This window comes from Hippocampus zosterae, chromosome 10 (genome assembly GCF_025434085.1).
Source record: "Hippocampus zosterae strain Florida chromosome 10, ASM2543408v3, whole genome shotgun sequence".
Taxonomy (NCBI): domain Eukaryota; kingdom Metazoa; phylum Chordata; class Actinopteri; order Syngnathiformes; family Syngnathidae; genus Hippocampus; species Hippocampus zosterae.
Genome location: NC_067460.1, coordinates 11,798,477 through 11,824,120, shown reverse-complemented (window position 1 = coordinate 11,824,120; position 25,644 = coordinate 11,798,477). Strand labels below are relative to the sequence as shown.

The following is a 25,644-nucleotide window of genomic DNA, read 5'->3' as shown; positions in this document are numbered from 1 at the left end:
CTGCACCGGTGGTGAGAATCAACTGCAAACTCATTAAAAAAGACTGAGTGCTTTTGTGACTTTATTGACTTTGTAAGGAGCTAAAAAATATATAATTCTCGGAACAACAAACGAATGGGGCAACCAATTAACCTTGTAAAGACAAAGAAATGTTGACTGATAGGATCAAAAATGAAAGCAACACCATTGATCTACACCGTGGGTCTCTCTCCTCCTTTCTCAAGCAAAAAGGTCCAATGTTAATAAGAAGAGATGAGCAGACAATCACGTACAACGGAGAAGAGGCGAGAAAACAGGAAAAGTAGTACCTGTGATGGTTTCAGCAGCTCCTGATGCAGCAGGCCAGGAAGAAAAGAAGAGAGACGAGTTTGTGAGCAGAAAGCAAGCAAGCAGAGAGATATATTGCATGGCAAATTTTACAGATCAAATCATTGACAGTACAAATCGTGTAGCTTCCCCAAATTAAAACAAACATAAGGCATCGTAATGAGTGAAAAAGAGATTTTACACGCCTGGCACCCACCCCCTGGGGGATGTGTATATGCTGAAGGAGGGTGGGCAGCCACTCGGATCTACGCCCACCCAGCCTGGCACCTCGTACACAGCACCAGAGGTGGGCACGCTCTCAAGAGCCCGCAGCAGAGCTCAGGGGGAAGTGCTTGTATAACCTCCAGAGAGAGATGTCATTCTTTGTCTGCTTGGGAGGAACACACACTCACACACAACAGTGTTTTATCCATCCATCCATTTTCTGAACCGCTTATCCTGACAGCTGTCTTCGGGCAGTAGGCAGGGTACGCCCTGAACTGGTTCCCAGTGAACTGCCGGGCACCCATCGACAAACAACCATTCACACTCACAATCACACTTGGCGACAATTTACAGTGTTCCATTAACCTCCCATGCATGTTTTTGGAGTGTGGCAGGAAAACGGAGTACCCAAAGAAAACCCACGGAAGCCCGGGGAGAACATGCAAACTCCACACTGGGAGGCCGGAGCTGGAATAGTCGTTATAGTAGCAATGCTAGTATTAAAATAATACATTTCTAGTGAAGCACTGCTCCGTATGAAATATAAAAGAACTGAAACACCACTCCATATACAGTGCTGTACCTTCTTGCACCCCTCTGCACGCTCATCCACCCGACTGTCTCCATGCATATCTGATGTGTGTGCCACCCGGCCTCTCCTCTCTCAACATGTTGTAGCTGTGCAATTCACACAGACAAGTGAGCTTGGATGGAGCAAGAGATGCGTCCGCGCAGCAAAACTGTTGAGCAGACGGCTTGTCTCATTTATCATTGGAGGCGTAATAAGGGTGTAAGGTGTGACACATGTCCTTGTTCCACGTCTTTGTGCATTGGCAGCGTGTCAGCAATTCCCCCCATGTTGGGGAAAGAGGTGTGTGTGTGTGTGGGGGGCAGGGGGGTGCTACATAGAGTCAAAACTGACAAATCACACATGATGGTCACAAAACAAAGTATGAGTAGATGCTGCGCAGGATGCTCCGACATTTTCAGTGTCAGTCAAAACTTTGTCCCGATTGTGGGAGGCTTCAACAGAAGGAGCTTTTGCTCAAATTAGCCTGTTCGCTGCTGCTCTGGGGCGACTACTTGTTTGAGCCCTGAGCCTAAATGACAACACTTGTGGAGTCAGATAGACGTGAGAAAAACGCCAAATTACACATGTCACTCCGTGTGAGGAGATCCTAGTATGTGATGCATGCAGATACATTGCCAAAGACCAATTTAAAATTTTGAATCAATAAAAAAAAAATGCCTGATCATAACAGAACGCACAAAATAGTCTCAAGGACCACTTCTCATGAAAATCTGTGAAGAATTGACAGACTTCACGGAGGATTAGATTTGCCGATTGAAACCAAAATATGCCAGGAACAGCCCTGCATGAAGCTCCTCAACTCACCTCAACAGAGTTCCTTGAAACCAAGATGTCACAAAGAGGTGGCAAAACACAACATAAAGCTACTCAACTCACTTCAACATAGCTCCACCCAAGATGCTACAAAGTGGCAGCAAAGAACTACATGAAGCCCCTCTTCTCACTTCAATGAAGTGGCTTGGCATCAAGATGCCGGCACAGTAGTACATGAATGGCCCCAACTCACTTCAACATAGTTCCTGGATATCAAGATGCTACAAGACGTGGCAAAGTAAATTAAAAGTAAATTAAGAATTTCTTCAACTTACTTCGTGTTGATGCATTTTTTAGGCAGATTTTGATATTTGGCACGATGCAATTAAAATGACCATTTGAAAGTATCTGACGAATAAAATTACTTATTAGGTCCCTTAATACTACAACTATAAAAATATGAATTATAGACAGAATAATTAAATGTTTTGCAATACTCGGTCCTTTAATATTTGTTTGTATTTGGGGGGTCTGAATGTCATTATCTTTGTTGTATGTTGGTGTTATTGTGTAAAAAAAAAAAACAATAAAACATCTGTATTAAAAAAAAAAATCTAAAAAGATAATTGCGTCCAATTACATCGACTGGCCGGGTCCTTGTAATTTCTCTTAATATATCTGATGATGGCTCATCAGTCCAACGATATGCCTCCAACCTCAGCTTTGGTAGTTTAAGGCAAGGCAGCCAAAGTGGCAGCAAGGAAATAAAACGTTCGACTCCAGTCACTTTGTGAGGTCAAATACACGGACACAGTTGATGAGACTCAAACCCAAACAGACTTGTGATATAGTCTGGCGACACCTTCCCTCGCCATCGGAGCGATCCACTTCCTGTCACCTGCCGCCATCCAGACTATTAATAGCGCCTAGGCGGCGGCCTGTCTCCCCCCTGCGTTACCCGCAGCGCATTAGCCAGAAGTTATGAGGCGCCGGCTGGCCTGTGATTAGATGTCATGGCTGTCGCTCTGCTTAGACAAGTGCTGATGGACAGATTTCGGGCAGGGAAAATGCCTCAGCAAGAGTGCAGCCGATACACCCATCTGTCAATCATGCCGGATGAGAGCGGACAGGCCAAGCGTCCTCCCAATGTCTGTCCTTGTCTCCTCACCTCGTTTTCATCCACAGCAACAACACCCTCTCTCTTTCTGTTCCGTGGCTTTTTGTTCAAGGAGACGATGGCAGGCATTCTTGCGCGTGGTGGATGTGAGATGCATTTGCATTTTTTTCTCCTTTTAACGGGGGAGCGTGCTCCTCAACATTAGCATAACCCCCCCATCCAAGTACGACCTCAAGTATGCACCTTTTCACATTTTTACATACTCTTTCTGTCATGGTTGTGCTCTCTGACCTGTTGTCATTTTGCTTTTGTTTTATTTTCAGTGCCTGAGTGAGTGGGGTGGGCGTTCTTTCCCGCACTGCACCTGTGGCGCTTTGTAATCACTGGACTTTAAACGGACGTTGGCAACGGCATGCTGTTGTCGGATTATTGCTCACTACTGTGGTCCCAAGTATGAGATTTTCGTCAAAATAATGTTTCATAGCTCTCTAGTTCGTGTTTTTTCTCATGTGTAAATATTACATTGTTTCCCCCAAAAATATTCACTCAGAATGTTAATATTTTTGAGGTGCTATAATGTCTAGCTTGCATATCATTTCAAATCAAAAATGAATAGGTCTATTCACGCTGTAATATTCGGAAGTGTAAGACCCAGTGCAAGTGCAACGAAGACATGTCTGCCATCGAGTGATGATTGGTAATATTAAAATTTAAAACTACAGTTGGCCGTTGACTACAGTTCTTATGAGGGGCAAGTCAGAGTGTCGTTTGAAGACAACTGTCACTGGTTACCTTTTTTTTCAATAAACTGTAACCCACATATCAGGTTTAGCCAATCAGAAACCTCAAATCGCAACAACAATGGCAAACAAAGGACAAGAAGGGCTTTTTTTCCCCTGTCACTTCGAAATATCACATTTGAACTCCAACATTTAACCAATCAGATCCCTGAAGAAAGTTACTCGCTGGAAAGGAAAGAAGGAACAAGCAGATTCCTTTTTGTATCGCGCTTACCCTCCTGAAGCTCGAGTAAAATCAAATGTATTCAGATAGCCCTTAAAAAGAGAAAAAAATCTCAATGTCTCAGTCACAGGGCACACAAACATCATTCATTCTCCCACTCATACCGATGGACAATTTCAAGTCTTCAATGAACCTAACTTGCATGTACAGAAGAACAGCACCAAATGTGGGCAGAAATTGCCGGAGTTGAGATTTGCTTTCAGAAGATGAGAACGATGATGCATATGTGCTCACGGCTATGTTTTGTAGCATGTTTGTGCCAATTTGTGTGCGACATATAGCAGCCCCCCTACCACCGTCGCTATCAAAACCCACCACCGCCACCCACCGTCATGTCTCTCTGCTTGTGCTATTCAGTCGGAACACTAATGAGCCAACATGTCTTTCCAGCGCCGGTGCAACGCATTTGAATTTAATGTTCTTCCTCGCAGGTAAAACATCGCCTCGTTTCTGCTTGAGATGCCACAGCTCTTACGTGTGTGTGTGTGTGTGTGTGTGTGTGTGTGTGTGTGTGTGTGTGTGTGTGTGCGTGTGTGCGCGCACGCGTTTCGAATGCAGCAACACAGTGTGCTGCCCATTGTGTCGTCATTTAATTAGAGGGATCAGACGTTTTCCTCTCCATGGAAATAAGATGAAGTGGACTCTTGACCAATGAACAAGTTTCGACTTCCAAAAATAAAACACAAAAATGCGCGCGCGCACACGAACGCACACACACACACACCTACAGGCCAAGGCATGTAATTCCAACTAAAATAAGTCAAATATTATCCGGATGTGTTGTTGACTTATTATTATTACTGTTGCCGCTGCTGCATTTATTTTTGCCCAGCCTTCAACCACAGCATCCAGTTCATGGTCCATCTCCATGACAACCTAGCAGAGCAGAAATGATAATCAATCTGTCAGTCTTCAGGGATGCAACCCTTTGATTATTAGAAATGTGAAAAACTGCAAATGCGCCTTGGATTCATTTCCTCCGCAGCTTTATTCCACCAATCACTTTGTTATGTACACCTGCACAATCAAATGAGATTCAATGCGAGAGCTGAGTTTTTTTTAAAAAAATGCCTTTACGAAGGTAATAATGCTCAGTTTTGATTGACACCGTCAGAGGGATTCATTTCACAATAACTGGTCAGTGTCGAACTGCAGTGAATCAGATTGAGAGCTGTTTCTAATATCTTTTTCCCCCTTGGGACCTTACAGGACTGTGATTGGCTCTCAACCAAGAGTATATACTTCGTCTATTGCGCCAGAGGATAAGTTCCTATGAGGCAATATTTCATCCATTTAACTCAAAAGCCCAAATTTGGGTCCAAGCTTCGGTCCAAAACATGCACGGCGTTACATCGGTGCTAAAGTGTGCTACGGGCACATCAGAAATCTGTCAAGCCCCTTTCATCCAATATTTATTTATTTAAATAAAACATGAAAAAGTTAACAAATACCCAGTCTGTCCCAATACAGTCTGTGCTGCAGCCGTACGCCGTGCTCGTGAGGGCAAGGAGGGGCAGAGTGAGTTTTCAGTTACTTGCGCGTTAGGTTAGCTTGAGAACACATTGAAAGTATTTGCAAATACGAACCGACGAATTTGGCAGTCAAAAATGTTTACTTGGCATTGGCAGTTCCACGCTTCAGTATGAACATATAAATGGATAAAACGTTCTCTCGATAACATATATCAGTATGTGGAGTTTAACAAGAAAAACTCTAATTAACTGAAGATCACTCATGGGATTCCTCAGGGGTCTGTGCCTGGTCCAAAACTATTCATCATACAAACAGGGGTGTAGTGGTCGTACGCCGTCCACCCACTTCTCCCGACGCCACATTCAATTTTTATTTCGGTTTTAGCCCTAATGTGAGTTATGCTTAATAATGTTGGCCTGTGATTATTTTGGAGTAGTAAAACATATATATTTATCGTTAGTTCAACTGGTGTTGTAGCCTATGATTGATGTTCTGTATGTATACATAGAACATCCCAGAATCATGTACACCCACTTAAAAAATCCCCACTACACCACTGCATACAAATGATATCTGCATGTCTCAAAACAATTTAATTGTGTCTTATTTGCTGACGATACAACTTTCTACTGCTTTGGAGAAAATCATAAACAGCTCCTGATAACTGTGGAAAATGAAGTCAACAAATTAAAAAAACTGGTTCGACAGAAATAAATTGTCACTTAACTCGTCAAAAAATCTAAGTTAATTGTTTTTGGCATGAGAGCAATCAAACACTGATGGTAAACTCAATTGAAATGGAAAGAGTGTATGAAAATACATTTCTTGGATGAGCAATGGATTCGAAACTGTGTTGGAAGCCACACAGACAACGTTAAAAGAAAAATATCCAAAACCATTGGGATCCTCTATAGAATCAAGGATGTGTTGAATAAGAGATCTTTGTACACATTATACTGTACATTATTATGACCATATTTGACCAACTGTGTGGAAATAGGGGGAAACACGTGTGAAATAAACACACTCCCTGTTTTTAAAAAACTACAAAAAGAAGCAATCGGAATTATGAATAGATCAAAATATACGGACCCCACGAATCCACTATTTATCAAATTAAACATGATTAAATTTTATGACCTGGTTGACTTCATAATAGCCCATTTAATGTACAAAGCACACAATAACCTGCTCTGCCAAAACATCCTGACATTTTTCAAAATTCTAGAAAGTTGCTATAATTTAATGGGTAGCCGGTACCTACAAAAAATCCAAAACAAGAACAAACATCAAGCAAAGACGTGTATCTGTAATAAGTGTTAATTTGTGGAATAATTTTGAAACTGACCTGAAAACGAGTGACTCGCTTGACATATGAACGTGTCTGTATATAGTCACTATACAAACCAAAAGTTGTAAGAATTGCTAAGTATAATACACATAAAAGAAAATGTTTGTATGCAGACATTTGCCTTTTCTTTTCTGATTGATATAAAAAATGATCTATTGATATTTGAATACATAACAAGGGGAGGACTATATACGTTTTTCACTTCTTCCTACTCCTTTGAACATATGATTGTGCTGTTTGATGACTGTTTTTCCCCCTTTTTTTCGCTTTTACTTACCTTTACTTTCTGTCAATTCTATTACTGTACATGTTTATATGCTCAATAAACAATATCACAAACAAACACACATACTGTGGTGGATATCATACACCTCTCAAGTAGTTGAAGTCATGAAAATGTATCTTATTTCTCACCCCGCCCCTCCCAGCATGTTGGGCAAGCCCCTCACCCGAGAGAGAAAAATCTTGTCGCTGTGCCAGGATCCAAACTGCGAAAAGATTGCAATAACGATGGGATATACTGTACTGTACATACTTAATGATTTTCAAAAATGCATGAGTTTATATGAAAGAAACATGAAAGCCCTTTGCAAATAAATATTGTGTTGTACTTGATTAATAAAACAAAGTAGCGGCTACCCCCCCCCCCCAAAAAAAAATGCAATGAATTGTCCTTTAAATAGCTAAAACGTGAATGGAGTATGGCTCCTATGGCTGGTGAAATTCATGTGTCGGGTATTACTTTGGGCAATGTATGTTTTTTTAAATGTTTTTAATACAATTGAATTCGAAACAATTGTTCCCTCAGCTTCTTTTGATGAAAAACCATTTTGCCAGCGTTCTGACTGCGCAGGAAACACTCCAGTATAATAATAATAATAATATAAAAATTATTGAGGAGACCTGCACAATCTGATGAGTGTCAACACAATAAATCCACTATTAGACTGACACAGAGCAGCTGCCAACCTGTTGAAACTCACTTCCAGAACAATTTATCGGGCTTTTCATATTATTATTATTATTATTATCATTAATTATTATTCAAGGCAGCAGTGCCCACCAAACGTTTTACTGCCACTCGCCATTTTCATGTGAAGAAATGTTTACAAGCACCAAAATAAGAAACGAATGATTAAAAATATGACTCACCCTAAGCTAGGCGTCAATGGTGGTAAGCTTTAACGACACAGAGCAGTGTGGCCTTTGTTATTTTATGATGAATAGAAGTATTCGTTAGAACACGGTTGTTGTCTGCGCATTATTGGACCTAATAATCTGGCGATGAAGCTTCCCTTTGTCCGCCCTTGTTCTTCGCCACCTATAATAGCTTTCTTAGCATTAATATTAGCATTAGCTTTCGGCTAATGTTGGACTCATCTGCTAGCTTCCACTACCCATGAGTGAGCAGTGACGCAATATGTGTGCGGAGCCAGTGGCAGAAGAACGCCTGTGGCATGTTGTCAAACATAAATCGCAATTATTTTTGCTCGTTTTCAACCTGCAATACAAACATACATTTTTTAAAAATATCCGCAATGTTCTATGTTATGGGCGGAGCAAAAGTGTTTTGTTTTTGCCGCTGTCAAGAGGGATTCACCTTCAAACGATTGTGGTTGCATTGCCTCGTGACCCCCCCTAAAAAAAAGACACCAGAGTGAAAACACAGACTGATCTTAACATGAGTGAAAAGTTTTCTTGCAGACAGGATGTTTTGTAATAAACATTCATAGGAAGTCGACTGAATTATAGCAACGCACTGTTAAGAGTGCTGATTGTGACAAATGCCGTGACTTCACAGCTCCATAAATCAGAGAGCAAGCGGACGAGCGCTTTCCCTTAGAGGTGCAACAATTTTTTCTTGCCGCCGGCCGCTCTCTTGTGTTAACAAGAACGGCTGACTGAGCGCCGTTTTAAGAGCTGTTGCTGTCCGCCACACTGTGCTGGAGTGACTCGTCAAATTTGATTCACATTGTCTATTCCGGGCCACGATTCCATCTCTTGCAAATTCTCCTTGCAAAGGTTTCTTTCCTGCCACAGTCTGTTCTTTTTTTAAAGGCAAGTAGCGACGGGAATATTTGCAACTGCACGGAAGGAAGTCAGTAGAGAAGAGAGTGACTCGAGCGCAGAGATCCTCTAGTCTACATTTTTAAAACATTCTCCACCAAAATTGACCAAACGTTAGACCTGCTCCCTTCACAGAGAGTAATTTGAGAAGTACCGGTAACAGCATACGCGCTATAAAACGCTGGGTTGTTTTCCGAACTCACTCGCTTTAGATTTTGAGCAAATTGAGAACATTTAAGCGCGGAACACTTCAGTCATGTGTGTGTATGTGAGAAAGAACGTTATTTGTGAATGTGACAATATTTCATAAGTGAGTATGAGAGTGTTTCAGTTGTATTTCATGAATATGAATAAGTCGTCAAAAAGTGTGTGAAAGTGGTTCAGATATTGAGATGTGAGATGGTTTCATTCGCAAATGTGGGAGTATTTGAAAAATGTTGGTGTGAGTGTTTCATTAGGCGGTGAGAAGGTTTCAAATGTATGAAAATTTCAGTAGGGATCGAATGGCCTTGTCAAACAACATGACTTTTTTGTTGTTCAAGACGACGGTCGCACTGTCAGACAGCCAGATAACTGTCGTTGCCTCGTACCGGGCAAGAGGTCACACTGCAAGTCTGTGACTGGCCAGCCGCTGCCCAGTCGTGCATGTTTCTATCAAGATTCAGTCTATCGGCGCGTGAATATGAATGATAAATGAATGAATGAAAATCCCACAAAATAATCTTAGCTTAAATGAAACAGACCAAGATAAGATAACCTTTATTCGTCCCACGCTGGGGAAATTTGCAGTCTACAGCAGCGGGGGGGGGGGGGGGGGGGCTAATGTGTTTCATTGCACAAAATAAATGTTTCAGAAAAGAACTTGACCCAACATTCTGATTATAATAAATGACCCAAAAAGTTGGGTCAGTCTCTTTTTGATCCAACTGTTTTTAGAACGTACGTGAGCAAAAAAATAATGAATAAAAAACAGTCGCGTTTGATAGCATTTCAGCGGTGTCTGCGTGTGTTTGCAACGTGAGTGCGAGAACACTTCACTTGTGCGAGTGTGAGCACCTTTGTAGTGGGTGCGACAAATCAGCCGCAAAACAGCTTTAAAGAGAATATTCATTTTGCTATTGTGAGGATTTTTTGAGGGAGAACTCACAGAAGCTTCAAGCTTGTCTGCCAACATATCTGCTTACTCACGAAGAACACAGAAATATGTACACAGAGATATGGTTCCAAAAAAAAGAGTGAGAGAGAGAGAGAGAGAGAGAGAGAGAGAGAGAGAGAGAGAGAGAGAGAGAGAGAGAGAGAGAGAGAGAGAGAGAGATATGGCACGGTAATTAGGACATTAGGAGAAGCGTGTGACAGTGCCTGTCATCGCCGCAGCCAGCCCGGTGGAAAGGAGGCTGGTCAAAGGGGCTAAATGAAAGCGGAGGGGTCCAAACAGCGAGTTCAAGAGACAGCTGCTGCACGGTCTCTCGCTGTCTGGAAGCACTCGGAGAATATTAAACCAGCGGGGCTTTGGCCAAGACTCATTTATGAGATGCAACAAAGCCACCCCACCCTATGAGCAGGTAGCGGCTAATTTATGCCACACTTGCGTTTTACAAATTGTCCTCATTTTCAGCCACAAAAGAGGCTCTATTATTACACTACCAGCAGCACTGGACCAGTTAACTACCAAAATGTAATATATGGAAGATTTGGGGCAATATATCGACACTGTCTTCAAACGTATTGGAACAGAACAGGGAGGCATATTCATTTGTTGTTGCCAAAAACTGAAAACATTTAGATTATTCAGATTAATGTTTCTTGCTCAATGTAAACAATGTGAATTTTTATGATTAAATCTTGCACTGACATGAGGAAGCAACTCATGTTACGAGTTATTTTTTTCACACACACATATTTGAATTAGGTAAACAATTGGATATTTGTGATCACATGACCACAAAATGTTTAGCGCATGTGTACGCTGCCGCCTTCTTGATCGATTTCGCTAAACAATTAAACACATCAACTGGTCATGTCTTGTTCTGTTTGTCCGAGCAGGCAATGTTCCACAGTCTCTATTGTTGTCGCTTCGTTCCTTGTTTCACGAAGTAAAAACGGCTACCGGAATCTGACATAAAATGGGGAAGAAGCTCCACGTGTCCTAGCCAATATCAACCAGAGCAACACCCCCTGACTGGGACTGAAACCGAAAACTGCAGCGAGATGCGTGGGAGTGTAAAGGCCGCAGTGATGTCCTCGTGGTCATCGCCAGCGAGACTAGAAAGAAGCCTGAACGGATCCCTGTAAATGACGGCCTATTTGGATTTGAGATCAGCAAAGCTTTTGAGAAGAAGATCGTGAGGTGGTGAATTTTGGCTTGAAATTTCGATTTTGAATGAGATAAATGCTAACACATTGCCGCTGACACTTAGAGTATGTATATCTATGATACAAACAGAGAATTGGTTGCAGTAGGGAGTCGAAAGCGTGTGTTGTTATCATGAGGAAAGTTGAAGCCAGGTTGAAGACATCAAAAGTCCCGCTGAAGAGTATGGCGTGTCATAAATGCAAAGGTGTGGTGATTTTTATTAAAATTATTGTTTTTTTTTCTGCTTTTAGGTCAGAAATCAATTTCTCCTGCTGATAAGTTAAAAAAAAATTCTGGTGAAAGAAGAGCTTCTCCTCTTTACGTTTATAGGTTCAGTGCGTATTTTGTGACAGACTAAAATATTGTGAGCAGTCAAAATGCTCGAAAAATGGCTGACAATATGGGGAACTCTTTCTATGCTTTCAAAATAAGTGTCAGTGATTGCATTCATTACTTACTGTATTTTATAGACAAGGTGAAGCAGCATGTAGCTCATGATCCAATGTTATATTTGAATGCCCTGATCCAACTCACTGTCAACAATTCTCTGTTTCGGATCACAAATATTAGAACATGCATATGTATATATACGTATATATGTATGCATATATACGTTTGGTGCATCTGTGCTGAAGAACTCAATCTTTCCTGCAAGAGATCAACTAAAAGGACATCTTTTAGTGTCGACATGATCCCAAATGATTTGCAATGCCTGAATTACCTCAAAAATGTTTCATTCATTTCCTGTCAACACTAACTGCAAGACATATGCACACGGTTAATCGTGAGGATGGGTTCATAACGCGATGACACAAACTCGCCTCCTCCTCCATCCAACACCTGTGCACGTTCTCTGGCCCGCCTCTGCTCATACGCTTATAATCACCTCTATCAGCCCAAAATGCATCCGGGGACGCTAACCGCGTCCATTTGTTTGCGCTCATAATGCCTTTTTGTGCACCTCAATCAGGCACCTGTGCGACACACACCTGCTGCCTCGCCGCCGCCAAAGACGAGAAGCGAGATGGAGGGGAGGCCTTTTGTTTCCCCGCCCGGTTTATAATCAGCGCATTGTTTCCAATCTTCCCACACCATTTTTCAATTTCCCATTTCCCCTTTTCTCAGTCAAATCGCTGCTATCAATCAGGTGTGCGTTGGAGAGCCCGCAGAGCGTGTGGGAGAGGAGGGAAACACAGTGGTGGTGGCGTGTTGACTTCCTTGATGGAACCGTCTCCAGCCTCAGGCCTCATTAGTCAGACTGCGAGAGGGAAAAAGTGTGTGTGAATGTTAGCACGCTGTGTATGAGGGGGGCTGTCAGGGACATCATTTACCTCTCGAGAAACAGACAACCGAAACATTCTCACACACTAATGAAAAAATACTGTACCAGTATATTCCGTGAAACTATTTCAGAATTTTGTTTATGATCATTTCAGCGAGTGTGCGTGAGAGTGTTTCACTCGTGTGTACTGGAGTGCTTCAATCAGGTACGAGATTTCAGTTGTGTGAGTGAAGTGTTTTAAGAGTGTTGAAGTGTGCACGCAGTACTGTACGAATGAAAGAAAAATACAGTAGTTTGTGCGAGTCAGGCTTCAATTGTGAGTGTGAGAGCGAAAAACAAAATGTAAAGGACTAAGTGAAAAAAATCTACATTGTGTGAAGGTATCGATTTTAAGGGTGACAGTGTAGTAGATTTTGTGAGAGTATTTTAACAGTGTATGAGCAGTAGTGTGTGTGTGTGTGTGTGTGTGTGTGTGTGTGTGTGTGTGTGTGTGTGTGTGTGTGTGTGTGTGAGTGTGTGTGTGTGTGTCCGTGCGTACGCCACCCCCCAAAAAAAAAATCAATAGAATGCGAGTGTTTCAATAATAAGCGCTGGAACACCTCAGGTGTGTGTTTGAGTGCATTTCGTTAGTGTGTGTATGTCTGAGAGGGAAAAAAAAAACAGTTGTAGCATTTATGTGCCTTTGAAATGGCTGACTATAATTTTCTTTCTAATCTCCCGAGACAACTCTCTTCCTTGCTTCCTCTGGTGCATATTAGTGTGGTATGCACCACATCACCAAGCAGCTCAGTGACGACTGGTTGCACTGGAAATAGGCTGCCTGACTGATTGCAAGTTTGAAGACACCTAATTACAGGACACACCTGGGTGGAACTTGCCAGTGTGAAGATGTGAGAAAATGAACGGGAAAATGCAATGTTATATGTGAGAGCGTTTTATTAGGGTAATGTGTGAGAAAGAGCTTGTCAGTATGATGGGTAAACCACGCAAGTGTTTCAGTTGTGTGCATGAGTGTTTCGGCGCTTCGGTAGTCTCTCTGGGTGAAAAAATAATCAGTCATCCGTATGAGCAGCGTTTCATAGTTTGAGGGGAAAAAAAATATCGGTAGCACGTGAGAGTGTTTCAACATTCCAGAGTGTTTCAAATGTGTGAGAGCATTTTAGTAGTACGTGTGGTTCATTTGTGAACTTGAGAGCATTTTCCTGGAGTACTGTGTCTAGGCAAAAGTTGATTTTCAGTTCAGAGTGTTTGAGTAGTTCGTGAGAGTTTCGGCAGTTACTATGTCAACAACATGCTGCTTCTGCCGACGTCACACGATCTGATTAGAGTTTTCAAAATATAATTTGATTTTAAATTTGCCACATCCATGTGTAAAAATGTAACACCCATTCCTGCGTGCGCGCACACAAACACACACACACTGACTCGATAGATAGATAGATAGATAGATAGATAGATAGATAGATAGATAGATAGATAGATAGATAGATAGATAGATAGATAGATAGATAGATAGATAGATAGATAGATAGATAGATAGATAGATAGATAGATAGATAGATAGATAGATAGATAGATAGATAGATAGATAGATAGATAGACGGGGCCAAAATGGAAATCATCCTATCTGATAGGGGCGTCAAATCCAGGTCCAGAAAGAAAACCCATCCAGACACATTTTTTTGAGTGCCTATTTCCAGAACTAAATGCCGCCAACAGTGAATTCACATGGTCACGGTAATCTACCACTTCCCTTCTTTCATTTATTCACACCTTGACATTTCCTCCCTTCCAGAGAGTGTACGCTTACGCTGTGCCAATGGCCACATCATTTAGACTGGGCCTGCATGAATATTTAACATTAGCGCTTGGCTCCTAACGCTGCCGAGAAATGAATTATTTTTAAGTGGGGGCTCTGCAGAGGGGCCCTGAAAAATGGCATTCTCTCAGGAAGCCCAGTTTGTGTTTTATTAAGCAAGCAAAACAAACGGCTATCAATCACTCTGCCAGCTTTCACAACTCCGCATCGCTATCCTCTGTCAGGAATTCTGTTGACTTGCAGGGAGTCAGGCTGCCAGTCTGGTAAAGGGCCACTTTGGGCTGATAAACGAGTAAAACCCTGCAGTGGAAAACCACAAGTAGTCGACACCGTCCCCCAAAAATGTTTATATCTGCCAACATCAGTCTAACTCTTTAAAAGAGGTTAAAAAAATTATTTGCAATATGTTGTATATGCCCCTACTAGTCTAAACACGTTATTCTGATTAATAATGCATTTGCCGAATAAAGTACGATGCTGATCCATTTATCTCAGAGGGCTGTCATTTCGGCCACTACCATTCTCTGCTGTCAACTGAAATTCTTGTCAAACTGCCCTCGGGGCAAGCATGCATTGCAAATTGCATGTGACTAAACCCAGAAATCAGGTGAACTGTGACATTTTTAATGTGAGTCCCATAGTGTAGCCCACCACTTTCTCCATAAATATTTGTTAAAGTTATGAACAAATGCTGTTTTGTTTTCACTTGTTTTATTGCTTTGGAACTGCTACAGTGGAACCCCTGCTGTCGATAAAGTGTGATCTATTAAGCTGAAAAAAAAAACAATAAACTTTGAAGAAACATTTGGAGTTGCAGAGCGGTACATTCGAGCTTCCACCCAACAGGTTGTTGTGTGTTGACTAGTTTTACAATTTCACTCTTGCCAGTTAAATCTATCAATTTTTTTTTTCAAAAGAAACATGCAGAACACTTCAGCGTTCAGTGAAATCCAGGAAGAATCTTTTTTTTTTAAACTATATTCTTTCAAGGTAACTGTGGCAACACTGTTCTCAGTCGACCGGTTTACACTCTTGGACTAATCGAGTCACATGGCGTTATTTCCGTTGATACATTATGGCTGGTATATCCTGCCTCCGGGCCTGAAGGCCCACCGTCCTGCCTGTTTTCCATCTATCCCGGCTGCAAGACACCCGATTCCGATGATAGGCTCATCAGCCAGCTCGAAAACAATTAGATGATTTTAATCAGGTGTGTTGCTCCTGGGAGAGCTGGAAAACAGGCAGGACAGCGGCCCTTGAGGACCGACTTTGGACACTCCTGCATTATGGCATGCTGGGAATGTATACGGTATGAATAAGAAACGGGCATTGTCTAGAAATCCATAAAGGGTTCGGGGTCAACAACTGTGTGTGTGTGAAGGCTCCATGTTCAAACATAAATAATGTAATTTAATCAAATCCACATACTTGGCTGAGCCACTTTCACATCAACTCATTTGATAACTTAACTCACTGCCCTTAATATTGGTCCATTACTGGTTCATTCGAGGCAATCGCACAAGCCTTTGGTTAGCCAATTGGCAATTGAACCATCATGCCTTCATTCCGAAAGCAGCAGCAACACGTGCACTAAAACGCACTTGCATCTGGAATGGTGGTGTGACAAACTCGACTGTCGAAATCCTCACATTATTTGACCGTTTCATTGAAAGCCAGCGTTGTCAGCCTGAAGTTTGCAGCTTCTGGCGAGATCGTGCCTCTATTTTTTTCAACACCCACAATTCACTCCTTGGAATGAAAAAAACATTCTACCTGAAATGAGATGTGGCCCCTCGCAAACACAATCGGGATCGCTCCAATTGACTGAACAGGCTCAAGAGATCAACTGAGGGAGTACGAGGAGACCCTCTGGCTGTTGGCCATTGTGGACACAAGATGGGGCCTGAGATACGCGGGCCAGGCTACGCACCTGGGTAGTGAAGTAGTTTGGCTCACGAGGATTGAGGTCTGGGGGTTAAATTAACAGATAGCCTGACTTGGGTGGCTTTGCCCATCTTTTCTTCAGTTGTGGTGATGGGGTTGATATTTTATAGATGTGCCATGCAGCTCAGATGACAGTTTTGCCAAGACCCAAGAGTCAGGACGCACGCAGAGAGAGTTCAGCATCTTATTAGACAGGAGGGAAGTCTGGTAGTGGCAGGTGAGAGCATCGACTGGATCCGAGAGGCGTGTTAGCAGCTGTCAAACGTGACGGCTATGCACGTGTGTTTTGGGCGAGGGAGCCATCATGAACCCATTAAAAAGAAGCAGCAGCGAAGATGCGACTCCGAGGCCGACATGAAACACGAGGAAAGGGGCTCTTTGATCACTTCCTACCTGTCAGTTCGCCCCCCGCAGGGACCACCAGTTACCCGCATACACTTTCGGAGGGGAGGGAGAGGGAAGACAAGTAGCGCCGCAATGAGTGTCGGCAATCAGACTCAGTCCCCCCAAGGAGGTACATAACCATGGCGACCGGTAGTGCAAGCAAAGCACAAGTTTATTATGCTATTCCATTTAGCCTCCGTGACAGAGAGGCTTGCTGTGGTCCTCAGTCACATTCATTGGAGGAAGTTGCCTTGAGTTCTCCTGCAGGATTCTCAAGATTCAACCCAGGTGATAAAAGGCTCAGCACATGTAGAAATAGCAGGTGGGGTCTCGAGCCAATTTGGAATTATTGGGCCTGATTGATTGATAGCAGAAGATTGCAAATAGCGGACGCCCACTTCACTCACTCCAACACATTGCCTGTGCTGTTTAAAACAAGTGTAAAAGTGTTGACTTTCACGTTTTTCACAATTAAATATTTGGAGGGACGCTGGTTGAGGAAGTTTCGATAAGTACATGTTGCCAGCATGTGTCAACTGGGGGCAGGTAAAGCCCTTTGAAACTCATTCACTGCCATTGACGGCAACGGACGTCAAAGATAAACATTTTTACTGCGCTTGAGTTAGAGTCAAGAGTCATTTTGTCTTGACTCTAACTCAAGATGACTCTTGATTCACTACAAGTGTAAAATGAAGTTGCAAGTGATGGAATTAGAAGTGTTAATGGAAGAGGAAAACTAACATATAACTCAGTTACAGAAAACAAATCTACCTGATAATTTTGGGATACCGTGGATTGACGGACGGAGTGACGGACCGATATACACAGTACTTTCGCTCCACTTTATGTTGGCATTTTTGTGTGCGTGTGTGCACATTCACGACCATATTCATTTAGAATGTGCTTCAAAAAGTAATAAAAACCGCAACCCGATCTGTATGACCTTTGACCTTGTTATTGTCATGGTTTTGCTCTGTCTGTGATTTTTGTTTCAGCACCAGCTGGAGTGGAGGACATGCCTCTTCAACGGTGCATTTGTGTCTGGTTTCTAGTTAAGCCTTGCCGGGTAATTAATTACTGCCAAGTTGCCATATCTCTGTCGGATTATTGACCTTGCTCGCCGTTTATGCTCAAGTGTTGACCTTGTGATCTCGTTTATAGTCGTTTTGCTTTTTAGTTGCTCGTTTTGTAAATATTGGTATTATATTGTCATTTTTATCGACAATTACCTTGCTTTTTGCAAGCGCTTTTTGTTTATGCCTCGTTTTTCCTGTGACAAGCGATTTCTATTTAGACTTTGAAGGTTTTGCGATTTTGAGATTTTTTATCGTTTGAAAGATTTTTGTTGTTCACATTTTGTCTGTATCTGCATTTTAAGGATCCAAAACATTATTCGGCTATTTCTCAAACCTGACAGTGTTACACAAATTTTTATAAACCGTAAAGCTAAACCGAACCCATGTAATCAGTGACTTAGTTGCACCTTGGTCGGTTTCCTGTTTACTCTTTGGTTTTTGACAAGCTTTCATCAGCAAAACTAACCTCTGTCATCTTTATGCGTGGGTTCAAGCACGGAAATGATACAACGCAACAAGTAGACAGAATATTTATACATGGTTTCATTTGACTTTGTGGTTACGGCAACCCACAAACCTCGACTCAAGTTGGTCCCAGTGGCCGATGTCAATTTGCACCGTTCAAAAGTGTAATAGCTTTTCTACATCTTCGCCAAACACCCAAGACACCTCTGTAACTACTTTTAGAGCGCCACCGTTAGCATGCATCACGCTGTCAATTTAAAGTACCCCGACCGTGTTTATTCCAACACGAGTCCATTTGTTTATTTGTGAAAGGAGGATTAAAGAGCTAAGGACGGAGTCAACGCGCGGGCCGAGATGCCATGCAGAGTTTTTTTTTTCTTTTTTGTACGTGCCAAGTCTTCTGACGGGGGCTCGCGTAATGTCATCATCTGTGTCGAGCTCCATATCACAGCGTCAGATCTGGCTCCGCCACATCAAAGTCCCCTCGCCAATCAAGAAGACCACCCCGGAGTCCAAACGACTGCCGCGCTCATATTGGCGACGAGGCGGCCCCGATACCTTCAGTCGGCGAACAGCGTGGGATCAAACAATTCTTCTCCTAGCAAAAGATAACAAGGCTGTATGTCGACGTCCGCCATAATGTGATCTCCCTGACAACATGAATGCAGTTTGTCCACAGTGATGGAAGATTCTCTGCTGAAAGCTTGCCATTGAAAATATTTTATATTACCAATGGACAATGACAAATGACTACATGTCAGGCGAGTCACTCTCACTGAACACACAGTGAATTATCATTTTGTTATTAAACCATGAAAGGGGGGCCTGTTATGCATTTGCTTATTCTATGTCATAGATGCTGTTAAGATTACCCATATAAATAATGAATGGTTAAAGTTCTGGCTTTTAACAGCTCCAAACAGAAAAGGCATCAAGGAAACAGCACAAGGGGCCCCGAGCAAAAAGACCGCCTTGATTTTATACAGTACTCCTTTTAATAATTCATCAAATCAAATGATTGCAATTGATAACCACCAGCTATGATGAACCAAGTCCATGAAATAATCGTGTCCAAAAGTTTACAATCATCGTATAATGAATACAGTGACTCCTCTCTCTAGTTATTCGTGAGAAAGGACTTGTCTGTCTCGATACGTGCCCTGTGATTGACCCCAAGTAAACTGGGATAAGCGGTGTAAAGAAATAATGGATGGATACCATTGATTTGTTCCAGCCCTCAAGTTTAAAAAATAAAAATAAAAAACAACACTGTAAATATAAAATCATGATAAGCACATCGTGAGAACGTAACTTTGTGAGTGATTGTGTGCGCGCGCGCGTGTGTGTGTGTGTGTGTGTGTGTGTGTGTGTGTGTGTGTGTGTGCGTGTGCGTGTGCGTGTGCGTGTGCGTGTGTCTGTATGTAATTCAGCCCAAAGTCTCACACTCACTCACTCCATGTCCTTTGAAGTGTTTTCAAAAAACGATGGTGTTCCCCTTCAATGAACGGCTGGAAGTTTGTGGACACTTCACTCGAGCGGCAGCATATATGAAAGCTCTCATGTAAATCAAATTTTGGATGGCAACACAAAGAGAAAAAATAAAGTAAGTGACAAAACTATCACAATATAAACAGAACAGAAATAATCCAAATCGTCTATCCCAATTAATGCCGCAACTCCTCTTATTTACAACACCACTTCGTACAACAGAAATAAAATGAAGGACAAGAAATAATCTAGTCAGGAAAGTTGTAGTAAGTGCAGGGCGGAGGAGGGGCGCGGGGTGCAGGAGATGGATGTACAGCACAATTTAAATGTTTTTGTGTGAGTATGTCTTCAGGCGGTTTTTCACAGACTTTATCAAACCGAGGCACATATTTTACTGTCGAAAAATCTCTCAGTGCTCTGCCAAGCAAAAATGATGATATGGTTTCATTTGCCTCACAAACTGACTTACCCAGTGTTACACACATGGACAAAATGATTTGTATGCCTCTGAAAAGGAAAGAGAGAAGAAAAAAAACACTGCTCACAGAAATACTGCGGAACTGAAAAGAGTACCGGTAATCATAAATTTAAAAAAAATGAACCAGTGCCAATCAGGCATTGTTTGAAGTAAGTTCAAAAGAATCATGAAAAAATCAAAAAAGTACTCCTAGAAAATAATTCAATGGAAATGTCCCACTGAAGTGTGTCCTCTAATTAGCATCGCAAGTGTCTTCAAACTTGTAAACAGTCAGTCGGCCTGTCACGATACATTGCCGGCATCGATAGACAAAACCAAGGTCATTTTCAGTCAATTTGAAAATAAGAATAATCATTTCACACAGCACACTTGACGATCTTCTCAAGTCACATCACAGCCCTAAGTTCCATTTTGCTGCTTACTTCCTGTCACTTCTGTATGCAAATGTTTACCCGCAGTGCAGAAGTACTAACGGGCACAGATCTCGTACGGTTGCCGTGAGAGAAGGCAATGCTTGACATCGGTTTGCTTGACACCCAACATGGCGTGTCATGGTGTCTGTCTGTTTGAGGAGGATCAGAACTCTGTCGGTGCTGCTCGGGATCAGCATCAGAGAAGGTTTTTCATCCCTCAGCTTACTGAAGTGAAGCTCTACACAGCCCCTGCGCTGCTCTTTGCGGCAACTCCCAATCCTGCAGAACTGCTTCTCACAGTTGATTTGTCAACAAGATGAAAGGCAGCACACTTCATTGGCAAGTCCACTTTGGGACTCGGGTGCTTTTTGCCGCAGTATTAGGGAATTATTATTTTTTTTTAAAGTCTTCTGCCGTCTCGGAGGCCTAATAAAACACAATGACAGGAGGATATTTGATTTTCTGTGTCATTTCAGGTCTACTAACTCCAACCAAAATACTCGGCACATATAGCAAATCAAAAAGCAATCTGCTTGAATTTCCCCACTCTGCTTTGTATTCCAGGGTTGCACAGGAAGCGGGGATGACTTTTTATGTGAAATTAAATTACAGTGTCAATTCCATCAATCCAAAACACCTTACACACAACCTGCCGACAATGCAGGCTTGGCATAATGAAGTAAAATACGGGCTAAACGGATCCAAATCAGAGGAGCCGCGGGATCACAGTAGGGGGGCGGGGGTGGTTAGTGGGGGTGCAGGCCAGCAATTAGGCGGGCACGCGCTGCATACCAATCGGGCTGCCGACACCTACTGTAAAGCTCATTAGGACTGCAGAACACACAAGCGCTCAATCAAACCCGCAGACACGCCCTCTCAGTCAGGATGCGGGCACCGTTCATTAACCCAAACCGACCGGCTCATGCTGGGTTGCGCGGTAATACATGTGCACCACTATACCCCGACACACATATTTGCAGATTTTTCCGCTCTTTGATGGATGTTGAAATGCTTTCATCTCAAAAGAAATAGCTGCTCGCCCGTGCTTCTGCATTAGAGAGCTGCCTTCAAAACTGACAAGGCATCAAAAGGAGAACAGATGCGAAAGGCCTGCCCGCTCACCTGTGAGGCCGCTGCTTATACAAGTTCACCGCCGCGGCATGACCGCGGGACTGAACACACTGCTGATTGGTTCATCTGAATTTGACTATTTTTCGTGCATTTGTGAGAGCACCACTCATCGACAAATTTAAGGGAATGTGAATATATTGCTAAAACGCCGTCTTGAAATTAACGCTTGCAAGCAGTGACATTAATTAGAAGAGCTGGACAACATTTTATCTCAGTACTGGCAATGGTAGAGTCAGATAACAAGAGATCTCTCTCTCGCTCTCTCTCCCACACACACACACACACACACACACACACACACATACACATTCACATTCACACACACACACACACCCACACCCCCACCCCGTGACGGTTCAGAAAATGGATGTATGGATATAGTTTTGAAATTAATGGCAATTTTCTCTGATACATGCTGTCGAAGAAATGCATTAAAGACTAATGCAAATAAAACCAAACAACTTTCCAGCGACCAAATAAATACCATTCTGGTCATGCAAACCTTTTTCAAGGAATTCAGGAATAAAATAAAATAAATATAAGGATAAACACAACGCTTCAAGTCACAGTCGAGTAATGATAACAAAGTGAGGATTATATCGTACGCGAGAACTTTTTTTTCTTTTACCGCGTCTATGATAGCTATTGTTCTATTGCAGAGCTGTATGAATTCATTAAGAGTGAATATTATTGATGAAATAATTGTGAGAATTATATTGATGGCGCTAAGTGGCATGGCCATCATCAGCTGATTTCAAGTCTGACGTTACTTGAGAAGCAATGAGTCATTTTCTGAAGGATAAGTACTTGAACTGTTTTCTTATATTCTGATTCCAGGTGAAACGTGAAACTGTTGATTTTCCATTTATGTTAACTAGCGCACCGGCGGAGGACTATCAGTAGAAAACCGTTATTCATACAAAGATTGCAAAATAAGCCATTTTAAAACTGTAATTTGCAATACTGCGATTCCGTGAAACAAAAAAACGTTTGCTCGCGCTTTTCATCCTGTCAGAATGTGATACCGACCCATGCTTACCGACCTACTTATTAAAGCCAAATTCCATACTTCTGTGAGCGTTTTGGTGAAACTAACTCCCAGGAAGCGCAGAAATCTTATGTTGTTTGTAAATGCTTCGTAGTGATCAGGTAAATGCACGCTGGTTCGTGGAAGATCTAACGCATACATGGGTGTCATCAAAGATCAGCAGCAGCAGCTCGGCTTCGATACCGTGGTTGCGTGTTATTCTTTCATCGCTTTGCCTCTTTGAATCTCTTGCCTCAGCCGCTCGTGTTGAAAGGTCTAACTAACTCCGAACTTTATCCCTGAATAAACTGCAGATGAAGCAGTACCTTCAAAGTGTTTCTTTTTCCCCCGTTTCCTTCCTTCCTTTGGCAGGGAAGTTCAAAGTTTAAAGAAAAAACATTCCAAGTCACTCCTTGATGCAACATAAACAAGTGTTGACAGATATCTATGTCATCACAGCATCAAATTCCTTTATTTTTGTAGTTATTTATTTAGTTTTACGGTGAGAAACTTACAAAATGTTACATTTCCTGTCCACCCACACGAATACCCAACATGCTTCAGGAAAACAATAAAATAGACCTTATTATTTAGTCAAATCATCTCTGAATTGGTTGCTTCTTATAAAACAAAAACGGCATTTGTTGGATAGCTCATGCAGTAAAAGCACACTTTGTTTTAGGAATCAACCCGCTGCAATCCGCAGGTTATGTCAACAAATAGGTGGAGGAAAAAAGGGATCCCGGGAAATTTAAGATCATGGCTAGAGAAGCATTAGGTGCGGCCATAATGCAGTGCTAAGTGCAACATTTTCAGGGAAAATGCACTCAAGTATTCACCTGAGTGGTTTTTTTTGTTGTGTTATTTTTTTTTTTTGCACGCGATATGACGTGTTAGCTCAGCAAACGTCATGCATTTTGCTTATGTATAGCCCTAATAATTGGCCAGTGAAGATGATTCAGATTTGGATTTTAATTCTGACTGAAGGACAACTTGCCGCTTTCAACCAAAATGGCAGATTTGTCTTTTTCTTTAGACTTCATTTTTGGTCGACTCCTGATAGACGCATGCCTCCCAAAATGTTCAGTTCCTAAACAAAACTAGTTTCAGGGGCACGCCTGTAAAAGTTGGTGCGTTTCTGAGCATGGGTGTGTCCTCTTGTGCGAATCTCTGTCAGGTCACATGTCGTGCTGTATGCCGTGCATGTGTCAATCAAGAGGCCTGAAGCATCGTCTCGCAGGGTCAAGTCGCGCTTAGAACTAATCCCAGAGGGTGCGACTCCTCCCCCAAGCGTTCCTCAAAGTGGATCGATCAGGATTCAATGCTGAATTCTATTCTTGCTTATCAGCAACGCTCACTTACAAGCACTTTGCGGTGATCAATTATTAAAAGCAACTTCTATCCATCAAAAATAAATAAATAAAGAAATAAAAGGCAGATTTATTCTACAGGCGATGACTTTTGAGAGGCAATTTTTCATCCCAGCGGCCTTTAAGCATTTCTTATTAAAATACATTATTGTTGCAGTGGATTTATTTATGCGACGTGATAGCTCATTAGTCAGATTAATGCAATGCACTCTCCCTTCGCCGCAACCGGCGGCCCGAAAAGTGAGGGAGGCTGCGTTGCCGTGTAAATAAATGACGCACGCTAAAGTTTAAGTCTCACGAGTTTGTCGAAACAACAGCTTTTTAATATGCATCCATTTTTAAAGGAGACTAAATTTAAACCCGCGGAGGCTCAGAACACAGCCTCAATCTCTGAAGTTTGGCTGTAGGCAGTCGGCGAGAGAAGCCTTTTGCAGCCTGGCCCTTTAAATCAAGTTCTGAATCTTTGGATTCCATATTGCGGTACTTTTTACTATGTTATGTACCATGTATGAGTTTCCAGAGGTTGCGTATGATTTGATTTGAAGCCACAAACAAAGAGGCAAGTGTCAAAACATCTTCATTGAAAAGATGGTGTCAACATGCATGTGTAGTGTCAGGTGTCAAACAGGAGGGATGGAACACGTGCGATTCATCAACTCAATCTCAGCGAACCTTTCGACATTGAACGGCGGGTGAGCGCTTTCATATGATAATTTATGATAATATGTTTATACATATCAGAAATAGCGACGGCTCTGGTGGGGGGGGGGCAGGATTCACTTCCACTTGTCAGGGTGTCATATAAAATGATATTTAGTTTATTACTATTATGATATGAGCCACTAATATTTTGCTGTATTCATTTGTATATGATGTAAAATGATGATGATGACTATTATCCATCCATCCAATTTCTGATCCGCTTATCCTCACAAGGGTCACGAGCAGCGTGCGGGAGCCGATCCCAGCTGTCTTCGGGCTGTAGGCGGGGGACACCCTGAACCGTTGGCCAGCCAATTGCAGGGCACACATTGACACGCAGCAACCATTCACGCTCACAAAGGCGGAGAACAAGCAAACTCCACACAGGAAGGCCGGAGCCAGAATTGAACCCTGGAGCTCTGTACTGTGAGGCGGACGTGCTCCCCAGTCGACCATCGTGCCGCCCAATGTATAATGCATTATCTACTTGTAAAATTACTTATTAGTTTTGAGAACATCCCATGCTTCCAAACACTCATATTGGGGTTATTTAGCTATACGAGGTGGTCAAACTTACTAATCAATCTGTTAATTATTGTGGGGGCATTTATAAAATATTATATATATACTGTGTGGACAAAAAAAAGGACAAAACAGAAAATGCAAAAGCATAAATTGGTGATGGTTTGTTGACTGGCTTGGTCCAGAAGCAGACTCAATATTGGATCCTTTTCCAACGTAAAAGCAAATATTTGTAAATGTCTTATTTAGATTAAAAGAAAATCAGTGGTGCTTTCCTGGAGGA

The 25,644-nt window shown here is 42.2% G+C and overlaps 1 protein-coding gene across 4 annotated transcripts in view; it reads right to left on the bottom strand.

Moving 5' to 3' along the window:
• cadm1b (cell adhesion molecule 1b) overlaps positions 1–25,644 on the bottom strand; it is a 157,795-nt gene that overhangs the window by 49,448 nt on the left and 82,703 nt on the right. For 2 of the 4 annotated variants that reach the window (XM_052077527.1, XM_052077529.1), the window contains exon 2: positions 309–329. The exons of 1 other annotated variant lie outside the window; for it this stretch is intronic. In XM_052077527.1, the coding sequence (XP_051933487.1) occupies positions 309–329 (21 nt within the window). Of the gene's footprint in view, positions 1–308; positions 330–7,992; positions 8,160–25,644 lie in introns of those variants that run through there. One more of the 4 variants, XM_052077530.1, reaches the window with a different exon arrangement.